The 15930-nt window shown below is 60.4% G+C and overlaps 1 protein-coding gene across 3 annotated transcripts in view; it reads right to left on the minus strand.

Moving 5' to 3' along the window:
- Positions 1-15930, minus strand: part of ARHGEF10L (Rho guanine nucleotide exchange factor 10 like) — a 163747-nt gene that overhangs the window by 48385 nt on the left and 99432 nt on the right. For 2 of the 3 annotated variants that reach the window (XM_049617969.1, XM_049617968.1), the window contains 5 exons: positions 13566-13711; positions 11517-11698; positions 8222-8337; positions 7537-7664; positions 6020-6120 (listed from right to left, as the gene is read on the minus strand). In XM_049617969.1, coding sequence (XP_049473926.1) covers positions 6020-6120; positions 7537-7664; positions 8222-8337; positions 11517-11698; positions 13566-13711 — 673 coding nt within the window. Of the gene's footprint in view, positions 1-6019; positions 6121-7536; positions 7665-8221; positions 8338-11516; positions 11699-11926; positions 11942-13565; positions 13712-15930 lie in introns of all 3 variants that reach the window. The other variant, XM_049617971.1, reaches the window with a different exon arrangement.

Here is a 15930-nt window from a genome sequence, read left to right on the forward strand (position 1 = left end):
TGTACCTACATAAGTGTGTGTGAGTGGGTGTGCGTGCATGAGTGTGTACCTACATAAGTGTGTGCGCGGGAGTGTGTGTGGGAGTGTGTGTGTGCATGTGTGTGTGTGCATGCATGTGTACCTCCATAAGTGTGGGTGTGCGTGAGTGTGTGCATGCGTGTGTACCTACATAAGTGTGTGCGTGGGAGTGTGTGTGGGAGTGTGTGTGTGCATGCGTGTGTGTGCATGAGTGTGTGCACAAGTCTGTGTACCTCCGTAGGTGTGGGTGTGCGTGCGTGTGTGCATGTGTGAGTGTACCTATGTAAGTGTGTGGGCGGAAGTGTGTGTACAGGAGTGTGTGTGTGCATGAGTGTGTGTGCGCGGGAGTGTGTGTGTGCATGAGTGTGTGCACAAGTCTGTGCGCATGCGTGTGTACCTGCGTAAGTGTAGGTGTGCGTGTGCGTGTGCATGCACGTGCGTGAGTGTGTACCTACATAAGTGTGTGTGAGTGGGTGTGCGTGCATGAGTGTGTGCGTGTTTGTGCGCATGTGTGCCCACGGGCTCCCCAACTACGCCTGTGTTCTGTGTGAGGTATGTCAGTCGTACCTCAATAAAGTGGCTTTTAAAAATGCCACCGCCACCACAGAAAGGTGGCGTCTCTGTGTGGGTCACGGCGAGAGCAGCTGGGACGAGGTGGCAGGTGACGATGCTTGTCCAAGACATCCGTCAATGTCGGGCATCACCACGTGCACAACCTGCTTCGCCAGAGGCGCCAGCCCTCCGCCCCACTGGCTCCTGGAGGCGGAGTCCAACGAAGCCGGATCCCGTCACTGAGGAGACGAGGCCACCACGGAAAGGCCAACTACGGCACGGCCCAGGCACCCTCACAACAGTGCCGACGTGCACCACACGGCACGGTTTACAAGGCTCTGCCCCGCGTGAGGCTTCGTTTCGTCCTTGGGGCCGCCAGGAGCGGTCGGTGATCGCGTCCCCCTCCTACCCCGGAGGGGACCGGAGGCCAGGAGGAGAAGCCCAACGCTGGGCCCAGGAGGCAGGGGACCGACCGGCGGGGGCACCCTGCCTGGGCCCGCAGCACGGGGTGTGACAGCCCAGACGGCTCGCCCTGCGGGGCAGCCGCCTCCGCCTCGGCAGGGGACATCACCACACGGCATCCTGGACAAGCCCCTGGCCGGCGACAAACGAAGATAGATGGGACTCGAGTCCGCCCTGCTCTCAAGGAGCTTACGGTCACGCAGCCCCCCACCCAGGCCCCATGAGAGCCCTGCAGGCCGCTCAAACCGACCGCCCCCCCCCACCTCCCCGGAGCTCCAGCTCCTTCCGGGAGCTCAGCCTGTGAACATCAACCCTTCCCCCCACGCCCACGGCCCACCGAGTCCCGGCAATTTATTATTATATATTTTTTTAATGATCTGACCTTCTCCTTCCAGATGGTGCCTTCCCTGCCTGCGATCGCGAACGTTAAAAGAAAATGGAGTTGTTGCTCCCCATCTGCCACTGCCATTGTTCCTGTCACAAAACCAGAGCGGCTGAGACCAAATTAGAAGGCTGTTGCGGTCGAAAATTGAGAGCCCGCTCGGGATAAGTGACATTAAGAACTGGCGGCATCGGCAAGGCCTCGAGTTCCAACCGACATTAAGTGGGGGCTTATTTAGAGCCCAGCTCTGTTCGTCGGCACCCACCGAACACGAGAGCACCCCAGGGGGCGGCGGCGGGGAGCTCCGGGGCTGGAGGCCGCGTCCCTTTCCACTCCCCCCACCTCACAACCCCGCCCTCCGCCGGAGGCCGACTCTGCCAGGAAGCCCCTGGCAGATCCCCCCGCCGCCTCCGGCTCGCTGTGCGACACAGAGCAGACACTCAACCTCTCTGAGTCTGTGGCCTCATCTGGAGGACGGGGGAAATGCCTCCAGCCATCCAGTGTCATCGTGAGCGCTGGGAAGAAAGGATTTGATGCCTGGCATGTGCCAGGCCCGCAGGAAATGAAGCTCACGGAGATCACCGTCCCCGAGGGGAGGAGTCTACGGGTATGCTCGAGGGCGGCCACCCCGCCTCCACCATGCTGAGCCCCCGGCCCCGCCCTGCTTCTCTACCCCAACCTGCCCCCAAAGCCTTCCTGCGCTCATTCCCAGCGCTGTGCCTATCCTGCCACCACCAGCCCCAGGGGGACAGGCCGGACCACGCTTCTCTACTTTCCAAATCCGAGGCTGCCCTCAAGGCCCTCTCATGCCACGGAGGTGCCGCTGGCCGCAGTCACGGACGTGGGGGCCGGTGGGACCTCGGCACCCCTCTTTTCCCAATACCCCCCATCGTGCCCCAAGAGAGGCACGGAGAGACACTGGTGCCCCGAGAGGCCAGGTGAATGGCCGTGCTCGGCCAGCTGGGCTAATACCCCTCCAGAGGGCAGACCCGAGGGCTGGGGCAGGTCCCGGCGCCCGCCTCTGCACTGGTTGAGGGTTAGTGGAGATGAGAGTTCAGCACGCGGCCTGGGCCACGCTCAGGATCCTTCACTGGCTCGCAGTCAGGTGGAACAGAGGCCGGGTAGAAACCAGATCAGGATGCTGTCCAGCTCTCACTGCCACGAGGAACAGCCGCCCGTCCCATCCAGAGTTTAAGTTCCACGCACCTGGCCCTGGTGTTCTGGAAATGCGGCCCGTTCTTCCACCTGCCTGCTTCTCGCCCCATCAGTCATCAGCTCTGGTCACCACAGGACCTTTGCACTTGCTCTTCAGAAGCCTAGACTGCTTCGGCTTCAGATGTCACCTCCTCAGAGGCCCTCCCTGACGGCAGCCCTGGCCCCCGGGCTCGGTGACCGTCATGCCGCCCAGCTGTGTCCCCTAAACAGCACCGTCTCCCCCTGTTGATTTGCCCCTCGTGTAATATCTGTCTGCCCCTCATAAATTATAGGTTCTGTCCATGAGGACAAGGGCTGGAAAGTTAACCAAGTCAGACGCAGCGAGGAGTGGGGGCCCAGGCCGTGCCTTCGAGGATGTACCCTGAGAACCTGGCGGCAGCCGGCAGCCTGCCCAGCCCGGGTCCTCTGGGAAGGGGAGAATAAGGACTGTGGTAGGAGAGGCCCCAGGGGTCCATGGAGTGGAAAAGCCAGGAATACAGCATTTGGAGGGCTTCAGGTGAGGGGACACGGGAAGGTGGAACCAGAAGCCCGCAGCCATGCCTCTCCCTCCTCTGGGGGAAAGAGGTCCCAGCTCTTTTCTGGAGCCTTTACGAATAGGAAACTAATTGGCAGAGGGTGGGAAGGTGTCCCACCCCCGTTCTGTGCTGAATCGTATGCGACCTCAGCCCGGTCACTTCCCCGTCTAGGCGACGCGGGTGCCCCCCGTCCTCAGAGTTTCTTCCACGTGCCAGGTGCTGGCCTCCCCGAATATGCCCAAGAGCCCCGTGAGGGCACTGGCTTTATCCCCCCTTTCTGGTGGAGACAGGCCTCTGAAGGCTCAATCACCGGCCCAGGATCGCAGAGCTGGTAAAGGGACAGAACTGGGAAATGAAAGCCAGGCAGCCCAGATCCATTTCACAAGGCCCGAAGATCCCAAAATGTAAGAGGGGACAGGACCACGGGAGCTCCAGTCCAAGTTACCAGGAGGGAGCCTGCCTTTCCCCAGAGCGCACGGCACAGTGGGGGCCCCACTGGGATGTGAAACGGGTCCCCAGATGCCCCGGGGCACCCTGGCCTTTCCTCCCAAGGGGCAGAACTGACCCCCCCCCCCCGCCCACGCTGAATCCCAGCCACCCCCATTCCGGTCCTCTCCTTTCTCAACGTGCAGTGGAGTGTGATCTCCCTACGTGGTAGTCAGGAAAAGAGGAAGACGGGGGAAAAAATTAAAGGAATCACATCCTTGGTGAATAAATGTTTTTAACATATTCTATTACTAACAGGCTCGTATTATCCCCCACCCCACCCAACCAGGCACTGCAGATAAAAAAAAAAAAAATGGCAAAATAAAAGGAACAAATTATTCAAGCCCCAGGGGAACCCAGGCATTCAAATAAGATTTCAAATGACTCTCCTTCCATTAAAACTTTTGCTGCAGTGAAACCGCGTGGAGATAAAGCGGCTGAGCGTCACAGGCAGCCGAGACAGGAGAGGCTCACCCCGTTCACCCGTCTCCCTCCGACGCCAAGCCCAAGCCCCACTCAGCAAAGCAGCAGGAGACTGACCCGCCTTTAGAGCAGGTGTAAAATCGACCGAAGTGCTCCGCGGGCCTGCGGGGGAGGCACGTCAGCCTTCCTGGGGCGAGCGTTCCCACAGCGGGGCTGGCTCTGCTTGAAATCCTCTCTCCTCCCTCCGCAGCCCTGCTGGTCACCCAGAAACATCCAGCAGAGGCCTGTGCCGCATCAGCAACAGATCCAAGGAAGGACTGGCTCCCCCAGAGCAACCATCTCCTCCCCATTCCCTCCCGCCTCCACATGCCCTCTGGGCCCAGCAGGCAGAGTGATCCACTCAAGTGGAACCCAGTTCAGGGGGCTGTCCAGCTCTCACTGCCACGAGGAACAGCGCCCGTCCCATCCAGAGTTTAAGTTCCACGCACCTGGCCCTGGTGTTCTGGAAATGCGGCCCGTTCTTCCACCTGCCTGCTTCTCGCCCCATCAGTCATCAGCTCTGGTCACCACAGGACCTTTGCACTTGCTCTTCAGAAGCCTAGACTGCTTCGGCTTCGGATGTCACCTCCTCAGAGGCCCTCCCTGACGGCAGCCCTGGCCCCCGGGCTCGGTGACCGTCATGCCGCCCAGCTGTGTCCCCTAAACAGCACCGCCTCCCCCTGTTGATCTGCCCCTCGTGTAATATCTGTCTGCCCCTCATAAATTATAGTTTCCTTGACAGCAGAGATCTTTCAGTTTTCGTCACCGCTCTGTCCCCCCAGGCCTAAACTCACAGTAAAGACTCACTCAATATTTTTGAATTGATGAAAGCCAGTGACAAAGGCCCTAACCTCTTCCCAGAAATGTTTCAAAGCCTAGAAAAAGATCACTAGAAACGACAACCAACAATGAGAAAGCAAACAACAACAACAAAAACGTCCCTGCTACCGGCCGGAAGCAGCAAATAGGAATCCAGTGCGTCACAAGATATAGTAGTGTTGAATGACAAGGACCCAGGCCTTTTGTCAATTCACAACGAGGACAGAGAAAGTAAGGACAACTTAACAGATGGGTTTTGCAGACAGAAACTCTCCAACGTGAGAAGGCAGAGAGACAACGGTCCAGACTGGGCTCTGGGGGCCGAGGGCCCAGGGTCTGAACCCCAGCTCGGCCCCTTCCTTCTAGGCGAGCTCGGGCAAGTCCCTGGCCCTCTCTGGGCCTCAGAACCCTCTCCGGTAAAAGGGGGATCACGACAGACCTGCCTCCTAGGGTCATCGCCAGTGTAAAATGAAAGAGTTGTGTGTAAAATGCGCAGAAAGATGCCCCAGAGGAAACGCTGTCCACACGTGTCTGGTATTCACCTACGTGATCATCGCAGGGGGAGTAGGAGAAAGAGATCACAAGGAGGTCCTGCTTGAGCATCAGTTTAATCTCACCTGCACCGTGCGGCGTTTTTCTTTTGGTAGCAGCTTTACCGAGACAGAAGGGGGTGACCACGAAACCGCCCTTCTCTAGTGTTGACGTCATTGGTTTCCAGCACGTTCGGAGTGGAGCAACCATCACCACTACCTACTTCTAGAACATTTTCATCACCCCCCCCTCCACCAAAAGAAACCCCCTCAGCAGCCACGCTCCAACCGCCCTCCCCCAGGTCATTTATATGGTGACCTGCCATCACTTGATAGATGGGGAAACTGAGGCTCAGAGAGGAGCAGTGGCTTGTCCAGGGTTACGAGGCAAAGCCTCAGCGCTCAGAACTGGCTCCGGTATTTCTCCACCGCACGACCTCCCTCCAACTCAGAAGCCCCCCACCCCCACATGCACGACGCACACACACACACACACACACACACACACACACACACACCCAGGCCTCCCGGCTCCGCATTCCTGTCTCCTGCGGCCCTCTCCCCGGGCCTTTACTCACGGAGTCCAATCTTGGCCAGGTGCAACCTGTTGACCCAGGAGATCTTGCTCAGGGGGTTGGGGGTGATGAAGACCACCATGAAGCTGATGGGGCGGCCAGATCTGCGGCAAGAGGGTGACGAGCGTGAGTGAGTGTCCACAGCGAGCACCCAGCTCTTCCCTCGACACGCGCACTCGCAGTGGCACTGACTCTGCTCGGAGCACCGAAGCGTGGCCAGAAAGGCTGGCGGCCGGCAAAGCCGAGGTCTCCTGGGGGAGGGGTCCCTCCACCCACCGTGGCCCCGGAATGGAGGTCCCTCCCCAAAGCGATCAGGCCGCGTTCCGCAGCCCAGCCTCCAGCACCTGCCCTGCCCGGGCTCCCCGGTCAGCTCTCCATGGGCCTGTCAGACACACGAGCACGTCCGACCGGGAGCCCGTGCAGGCAGGAAAGGGCCCTCTCGGACTCCCAGGACCGGGCACAGTGTGGGTATCCGGCAGACATTTGTGGAATGGACGCACGAGTGAACGAAGCTGTGAATGAATGAGGTTGTGCCCAGGCTTGGGCAGCTAGGGGCCGCTGTTGTCACAACACTGTCCCCTCACCTTGGAGCCGCGCCCTCAGAGTCCTCTGGGGCAGGCTCTCCGCCAGGGGCCATCCCGGGAGGCAGGCAAGGCTAGTGTCACCAACTCTCCCACGGAGAAAGGGGTGCGGGGGCAGGAAGGGGCTGCAAGAGGCCACTCAGCAGGGGCGTGGCAGATTGGGATTACGGCTCAGGGCCCTGCCTCTCTGCCTCTGAGACCCTAGCCTGGAGCCTCGTCTCCTGGGCTCCTGGGCTGGTGGCCCTGCCTCGGACAACAGTGCTCCCTCCAATCTCCCTCTCCATGCAGCCAGTGTGCTTGGAACGCTCTGTCCCCCACCGTCCCCTCATCCTCGAGGTCAAACGCAGGCCGTGGGCCCCTCATTGTGCCAGCCCAGGCTTCAGAGCCAGAGCCCGTCGGAGCCCGGCTCGACCGCCTACTCTGCGGCCATGGGGCGATCTGACAGCTCTTTGGGCCTTGCCACCCGCCTCTGCAAAATGGGGCTCAGATACCTTTCCTCACCTCTGCTAGATCTGTCATCGATTCCACAAACATCAGCGGAGGGTCTAGGGAGCCCCAGCGCCTGTGTGGGCATCTGGGGGGAGGCCGGAGACCCAGCCTCGGTCCCAGAGGAGACCCAGGGCCCGGTCCCGGGGCTCTGCACAGTCTGAAGTGAGTGACAAGGTCACAGCACAAACAGAGCCAACCGACAGCAGAGGGTCTGAGTCCTCAGTCTCCTAGCAGAGGACAGGCCCAAGTACGAATCCGACATTCATTCGTCTGTGCATGCGTTCATTCCACAAGGAGCACCCACTCCGCGCCAATTGCCGTGCTGGGCAGGGCCCACATTGTGCGCACGCCCGTCACCCGTCACCCGTCACCACCCTGATGAGCAGATCGGCTCCAGGTGCCGCCTCTCGGGAGCACCCCCCTTTCAGCGCTGTCCACTCCCCATCTCACTTGTCAGGTTTTCCAGGAAGCAGGAGCCTGAGACGGCACTTGTTGGCCGAGTGGATCTCCTCCTCCTTCACCCGCATTAGCCTCTGCAGGGCCAGGCACCAGTCTTGAGCCACGGTCATGTTCAGGTTCTAGGGTTGAGGAGGCCAGTGAGGTCACCACACAGCCGGCCGGCTCCCCAAAAGCCACACGGGACCCTGCAGCATTCAGGGTGCCCAGAGGGACAGGAGCCGGGAGGTCCGAGAGCTCGACAGGGGCCACCCGCTCAGCCATAGCGGGTGACCGGCTCCCCGCTGCAGACCCCGAGTAAGCTCCCCCAGCCCTGGGTTCAGACCCCACCTGGCACCCCTCCTTTGAGAGGGACACAACCTCCCAGCCGGCTTCTTCTCCAGCCCGGGCTGAGGTCCAGGAAGGGGCTGCAAGATGGACTAGTCATCGTGCAGAGAAGAAAAACATCACCATGCAGCCAGCCCCCACTCAATCCGAATCAGAACCTCCGCCCAAACCAGCGGCTGCACACCAGACCTCCAGGGAGCCACGGGGAGCTTTGGCCACTCGTGCTGCCTGTGGGAATTCAGAAGCCGGGAGCATGCCTGGGGCCTGGGCTAAGACAGGAGCCCTCTCCCACTTTGCCTGCCGAGTCTGGGCGCTGCCCGGAGCCCAACAAAGCCGGGCCAGTGCTGTGTACCTGGTAGGTGCCGTGCAGCGTGCTGATGAGGAAGGTTATCTGCTCTACGACAGCCAGGTCCTTCTGCAGATCCTGCAGCTCCTGGAAGAGGCGCGGGGGGCCGAAATACACCTTATCTGGACGGAGAAGAGACCCAACTCAACTTCAGGGGTGGAGAAGGGGCCAACAAGGACCCAAGCGTCCACTCACTGCACAGGAGAAGACCTGTCGCCCCGGAGATATGGCGCTAGAGACACAGAAGGAAGCATTACCAGGCTCTGGCCCCGGTGGAGCCCCTGGGCTACTAGGGGGACAGATGTCACCACAGGTGGTTTAGCACCTAGGGTCCGGGCCACACTCAAAGGGTCACAGGAGGCCAGAAGATCGAGACCCAACCGTGCCTGCAGGCGGTGAGGAACCTTCACGGGGCTGGGGATGCGACGGGCACGGCCAGAAAGGAGAACGGCACGTACAAAGGCACTGTGGCTGGAGGAAACCCAGAAAGGGCAAGTTGTTCAAAGATGTGCCGGGGACCTACTGTGTGCCAGATTCTCTTGCAGGTGTTGGTGACGTAGCTGCAAAGCGGACAGATAGGGTCCCTGCTCTCGTGGAGCTTATGAACCAAGTGACGGGGGACAGGGGCAGCAGCCAATTAACAGCAATTAAGAACAATGATGGAAGGCACTAGGGAGAAAGACATCAGGGCGCTGGGACAGTGAGGGTGTCCAGACCTCTGGTGATCACATACACGTAGTAAGTACTGGGGCCACGTGGGGAAATCCGTGAACGCGGAGACAGGGAATGTGGGCTGTAGCCTCTAGGCCATGGTTCCTCAAGCTGAGGTCTTATGGAATCCCAGGGGAGGGCTTATCTGGGGGTTTAGATGACTATCTAGAAAACAGATGCACATCCATGGGGCGCCTGGGTGGCTCAGTCGGTTAAGCGCCCGGCTCTTGCTTTCGGCCCAGGTCACGATCTCACGGTTCGTGGGTTCGAGCCCCGCATCAGGCTCTGCGCTGACAGCATGGGGCCTGCTCGCTCGCTCGCTCTCTCTCCCACTCTCTCTCAAAATCAATAAATAAACACATTTTTAAAAATTAAAAAAAAAAAAAAAGACCAGATCCACATCCTGAGTCACCTGGACACCGTGACTTTCAAGCCGCATTTTGCTGCGTGGGGTCAGGGCTCCTGTGGACTCTGGTAGTGAGTGGTCAGGCAGGGACGGAGCAGAAGCGAGGTGTGCAGGGGAGGGAGGTAACGTGCTCACGCCAAAAGAGAGGCAAGAACAGACTCGCCAGCGGCCCGGACGGGTGAGCCGGTGGGGAGTGCAGGTCACCGTTCACGTGCCCTGTGGTGCGTGCAGGTGTGGACAAACCCAAAAGAACCTGGCCCAGAAGAGGGCCACGCCCACGGCGTGAGCGATTTGGTTCCAGCAAAACAACATCATCCATCACATTCACGCTGTTAATTTGAATTTCATTGTTTTGAGGCTTCATTTTTATTCCATTTGTGATTTTGTTTTGGCTTTACGGTTGTTCAAGGGACATACGAGCACAAGGAGCTTATTAGAACTAGCCTTATATGTGCACCTATTTGAATAGCAACGTAATAAAAAAAAAATCAGTCGAGGCCGATGAGGCTTCAGCAAGAATTCTCCGCCCTCCGCCCCCCCCCCCCTTCAGGGAGTCTGGCCGTGGATGACTCTAGTTTGAGAAATGTGGCCACGGACAAAACAGCCGCCGAAGGGGGGGGGCCCCAGAGCAGTAGCGGTAAGGTGGAGTCAAGCTGGGGTAAAGGCACCTCAGAGGAAGACAAATGGGGCCGATGAGCCCCTCACCGGGGACTTCTGTGAACCACGAAACAGCCTTCCTGCTCACAAAACCCAGGGGAAGAGGCACAAATCTGGGAGCAGACGCGACTCTGCAGCCCAGCCCTCCTAGGGCAAGAGTGTATGATGCAATCACTCCCTCAAAGTTTCCAGAATTGCTGGCAGCCCAGTGAGGCCACCTCCAGGGTCAGGCGCGGGACAGAGTCGGGCCGAGCAGCCTCCTGCCTGTGGAAGGTGCCTCAGGCACAGCTCCTCTCTGCCAGCCCTGCAGCGAGGCCCCCTTCACTCATTCGACAAACATCCCTTAACCCCCATCACACACCAGGCTCTGGGGCGAGGGCTGCAGCAGAACCGTCACCAGTGATGGTGACCATAAAACCAGGCCCCGAGAGGGGCGCCTGGGCGGCTCAGTCGGCTCTGGTCATCATCTCACAGTTTGTGAGTTCAAGCCCCGCGTCAGGCTCTGTGCTGACAGCTCGGAGCCTGGAGCCCGCTTCGGACTCTGTCTCCCTCTCTCTCTGTTCCTCCCCACTCGCTCTCTCTCTCTCTCTCTCTCAAAAACAAATAAACATTTTAAAAAATTAAAAAAAAAAATTAACAGGCCCTGGGAGCAGGGGACAGGGGGGCCTGCCCATCCGAGGGAATCAGAAAAGGCTTCTCTGCAGAGGTGCTATCTGAGCTAAGAGGAGGAAGGGCAGACTAAGCCAAAATAGAACAGCAGAAGATTCTGCAGGCAGAGCCTGGGAGAAGGCCCTGCGGCCGGAGGGGTCTCTGCCCCTCAGGAACCCAGAGGCCCGGTGTGGCCGGCCCAGGGAGGGCGGGGTGGACAGGCGCCCAAAGGAGGGGTGCACGGAGCCCGCGAGGACCTGGGACTTTACCCTGAGAGCAATGACAAGCCACGGGTGGGTTAGGAGCAGAGGGGGACACACACAGATCGGATCTGCATCGCAAGAGCCAGCTCCAGGGGTGGGTGGAGGACGGACAGGAAGGGCACAGAGGTGCAGGGAGGGACAGCAGCCACCATGGAGACGGCTGGGGGCGCGGGGCTGGGAGGCTGCCGGCCACACTCCACGTTCTCGATCTCCTTGGGCCCCGAGCCTGTCCCTGAGGATGTAGGGGCCTCAGTGAGTGTCGCCTGGGCCCTTCCCCGCACGGAGGGGCAAACTGAGGCACAGAGAGGAGGGACAGCCGCCGAGGTCCCGGAGGAGGCAGGCAGTGGCCGGGTAGTGGTAGAAGTCCCGCCGGGCACGGCGCACGAGTACTCGAATGGGCACAGACGTGCTGGAAGGGGTAGGGGCGGGGCGGGCGGGGGCGGAGCGGGCGTGCCATCCCTCGAGGGGCAGGACGTGCCTGCAGAATGCGCGTGCACAGGTGGGTGGTGGGTATGCAGCGTGCAAAGCAGCAAGGGCCTCTTGGCCGAGTGGCCCGTCGTTCTGGGGTCCCCAGACAGGGCCCCCAGGCCTGGGCGGCAGCGGGGCGGGTACTCACTCTGGGCCTGGCCTGCGGCAGAGGCCTTCTTGGTGCCAGCGTGCTGGATGAGCACGTTGTCCTTGTCGTAGGAGCCGCCATCCTGGCCCACCTCCACCACCTGCACCTGGGGCAGAGCTGTGTTCCACTTGACCACGTACTTGGGCCCCAGGGGCACCAGGCTGCTGATCTCCAGCTGGCCCCTGCCGGGACACAGAGGAAGCCCTGCAGGGCCCGCGGCACCCCAGGCCCAGGGCCAGCCCAGGGCACAGCAGCTCAGCCAGGCACCTCGCGACAAGCGTAAGACCTCAGGCCAGAACCAAGCGAGGCAGAGCAGGGACCCGCCGATGAGGCCAAAGCACCGGGGTGCCCAGGCCCCAGCCCAGATCCAGAATCACATGCCCCGAGGCCCCGAGCCCCCAAACCCCTACCTGTGGTTGGCAGGCCTGAGGAAAAAGACAAGACAGAAGGGAAGGTCATTACCGTTAGTGAGTGACTTCTAGGGGACTGAGACAGCGGGGCCGGGTGTGGGCATCGGGGGTCACGGGGGGGGGGCCTTCTCCCTGAGCTGGGCACCAGCCTCTAGTCACCCGTGATTGCCACAGCAGCCCTGCTGGAAGCTTGTATTATTCCAGACAAGGACACTGACGCTCAGAGAGGTCATGTGGCTCACGCCGAATCCCCCCCACACGCTCCCTGCCACAGTGGGCCACCAGCATCCCCATCACAGCTCATAGCAGGCTAGTCCCTGAGCCACAGGAGGGCAGGGCAGGTGTTCATCGGCTATGGTGCCTTAAAAATCACAGGGCTTGAGTGAGTGAGGGAGAGCGGGAGGGAGGGAATGCATGAGGCAGCCGTAAGCACCCCCCACATTGATCTAGAACAGAAGCTTCTCTGTCCAAGTCCGCTCTCCTCCAGACCCGTGAACTGGCATAGAGCGAGGACCCAGGAAGTATCTGATGGATGAACGGATGGATGGATGGGTGGCTGGAGGGTGATGGGAGGGCCAGGACAGCCCCACTTGCTGCCGTTCCAGGGCACGTGAGTCCCAAGCATGGGGACCGTCCCCAAATCCGCTCCGTGGCCATGCCTGCACCAGGTACAGAGCCTACGTGAGTCCCCTCAGGCGTCCCCCACCCCACGTGCGCTCCAGCGGGCGGGCAATAAGAGAGTGAGGCCGGGATTCACATTGGAGTACAGGCGATTTCCCTCTGGACCTCAGTCATCGTTGCCATGCTGGTGTTGCCCTGATGTTGGTCAAAGTGTTATAAAATACTGAGAGCAAAGAGCCTCCTCTGCTTGAGTGGATAAGAGTCACAGCTGGACGGGTCACACAGCTGGAGCTCACTCCGTCACAATCCCTGACACGTACAGGGCCAAGCAGGGGTCACAAGTGAGTAAAGTGGGCCAGGTGGGGAGTCCTCCCCAGGAGGGGGGCCACACGGCCCAGCTCCAGGCCCCAGTGGCCCGGGCAGTGTAGGCCCAGAATGCTGGAGCCTCAACTTTTCCAGAGAAGTCAAATGTCTCAGTCTTTGTGTGAACTCCCGGTGCGAGCCTAATAAGAGATTTCTGGAGGTCTAACGCAACCCACGGGGCACAATCGCCCTCACCCTGTCCAGGCTCTGATTCTTTCCGGCACAGTCTGGAAGCCCCGCTCTGGGCATTTCCACCACCTCTGACTCAGAACGAGGCAGCCAGGCTCTGTAGGGGAGACAATGCCCTGGGCAGCAGGGGGCGGGGGCCGGAGGGGGGGGGAATTTCTTGAATTGCAACGTGGCTGAAACTCAGGAGGCTGTTCAGTTACCAACAGCAGAGTTCCAGAAGAGACCAGTCCGTACAAATGGACAGCTGTTGGCCCAAGGGCCAGGGGTTGGCCCAGATGACCCCTCCATACGCTCCCCAGCTCCGGGGACCGGGGACAGAGCAGGCCGAGAGGGCTGGGAGAGGAAGCTGGAATGTCTGAGACCTAAGCCGAGCCCAGAGGGCACCCCATCACAGACAGGCCGGTCCGGGAACTGGGACACAGCAGGAGGGGGTCCCTAAGAGTGGCCACAGCCCAGACCCACTTACTTGAAGTTGATGTTGGCACAGACCAGCATGTCATTGAGTAGGAACACCCTACGCTCCTTGGACTTGATCAGCTGCCCACGGTCACCGTACACGGTCTCTGTCAGCGTCTCACATAGGAGCAGCTGCCGCTGACCCGAGGTCAGTAGCTGCGGGAGGGGGACAGAGCAAAGTCAACACCCACAACACACACCGGCTGTGACAGGGACGCCAATGCACCAGCGGGCCAGGGTCCCCTCGCTGTGCACGAAGGGGACCGGGGCGGGGGGCACCGGGGAGGAGGCCAGGGTCCCCTCGCTGTGCACGAAGGGGACCGGGGTGGGGGGCACCGGGGAGGAGGCCAGGGTCCCCTCGCTATGCACGAAGGGGACCGGGGTGGGGGGCACCAGGGAGGAGGCCAGGGTCCCCTCACTGTGCACGAAGGGGACCAGGGCGGGGGGCACCAGGGAGGAGGCCAGGGAACCACACGCTGGGTTCTCTGACTGCCCGCCTTGCCCACAGCCAGCACCCCTTCTCGGGGGTGACCGGTCCTGGCAGCCCCCGCCCCGTGAGGAGATGCGGCCTCCCTCAGGGAAGACTCCCAGCCTGGAAGAGGTCTCAGCCCTGCACCCTGAACCGAACGGCCTGGACCAGCCTTGCCTCACGAGGGGGTTGGCACAGATCTGTCGTCCAACGAGGCGACCCTCCAAGGAGGCCGGAGATCTTCGAGCCTCAAGCACCTCAGCAGGCCTTTGCCAATCTCAGGCTGGGCACCAAGAACCCCCTGCCCGCACCGGGACCACCGTCCTACCCAGGGACCCACCGGGAAAACATCTTTTTACTGACAAGGATTTTTTTTTTTTTTCCCAGAGAGAAGGAGAGTATTCAGCAAAATTCATTCCCAAAACCCATGACTCCGATGACAAGAGTCATCCTCCCTTCCCTCCTCACCCCTTCTGGGAAAGGGCAGATCACCCAAAGCCTCCCCGCCCCCCCGGAGAGAACAGCCTGTCATTCTCCACAGAAACATGTTTTCCGATCAACGCCAAAGCCTGAACGGCACCAATGCCCTTTGCGTGTTGGGCACTGCACGTGGCCCTAAGTCTCCCACTTCCTGTTTCACGGGCTCCGCAGCCCCTGAGGCCATCCCCATCCCCAAAGGAGGAAGCCATCCCCAGCCTGGGCAGCGCTGGGTGCGACAGTGGGGAGGCCCCACCGCTCGTAACACAAAAGGGACTCAGGGGTCCCTCGGGAGTCCCCGCGTAACGGCTAAGGCTGGGCTCCCCTGTGTCACTACCTCCTCCATCAAGCTGCCGCCAGCACATGGAAACAAGACTGGAAGCCCGAGGACAGCAGGCCCCCCAGAAGGTTGCCAAGAGTGCCACGACCCGAACCTTGGAAGGAAAGTCCCCTGGGCTTCTGGCCACCACGTCCCTGCCCCTCAGGCAGATGAAAAGAAAAAAAGAAGAGCGGATGTTGCACAAACCCCCCTCCGGAGGGTCCTGAGCAGGCACATTTTGAAATAGCCGGCAGGGTTCCGTTTGGGGCGCGCCCAGTTTCAATTCCGCTTTTCCCCAGGGGATGGATGGCAAGAGGAAAATCACCGGACTGGTCTCAGAACTGGCTGAGATTGTCCAAGGTGGGGCGGGGGTGGGGGGGTCCCTAGCTCGAGGCAGGCGCAGTGCGTGGCCACCACACCGCCACCACATCCCACACGTCTCAAAAATGCCCCCACTTGACAGGTAGAGAAACTGAGGCTCAGAGCCTTCTGTTCCTTGTCCAACACCAAACAGGTCTTCCCGACCTCCAGCCAGTGACCCTGGCTCCTTACTGCCTGGGTCCCATCGGGGACAGAGCTGAAGAGAACAGTGATGCTGAAAAGAGGGATTTCCTCCTGCCCAGCCAGCTCTCCTCGCACCCCCCACCCCCCCCACAGGTGCACAGGCGTGCGAGCAAGAGAAACCCCTTGGTTACAGACAAGGGGGCCAAAGGAGGGGACAGGAGAAGACCCCTCCCAAGTGCAGAGCAGGTGCCAGGGCTGGCCTGAAGCCTGTTTTTCAAGAGACATCCTGAAACAGAAAGCTGGTGTGGGGCAGGCTAGGGAGGCCTGCCTGGAGGCGGGGACAGACTGGGGACTGCGGGGGCAGCCACTACTCAGGTGACCTTCTCGGCAGGAAGGCGGGCCAATGTGCCAGCTCTTCCAGCCCCTCAAGCAGACCTACAAGTCTGGACTTTCTGGGACATCCTTCCATTTTTGAATGATGGCAACCGATTCCACCTTCTTGAAAATACTATGTGGGCCTAAAAGCATGCGTATGGCCTGAATGTGGCCTGAGGAGGGAGAGTCTTAAGAGGTGGGACCTCTGATGCCTAGAACTGCAAGGAACCC

Source organism: Panthera uncia (genome assembly GCF_023721935.1).
Source record: "Panthera uncia isolate 11264 chromosome C1 unlocalized genomic scaffold, Puncia_PCG_1.0 HiC_scaffold_4, whole genome shotgun sequence".
Classification (NCBI taxonomy): domain Eukaryota; kingdom Metazoa; phylum Chordata; class Mammalia; order Carnivora; family Felidae; genus Panthera; species Panthera uncia.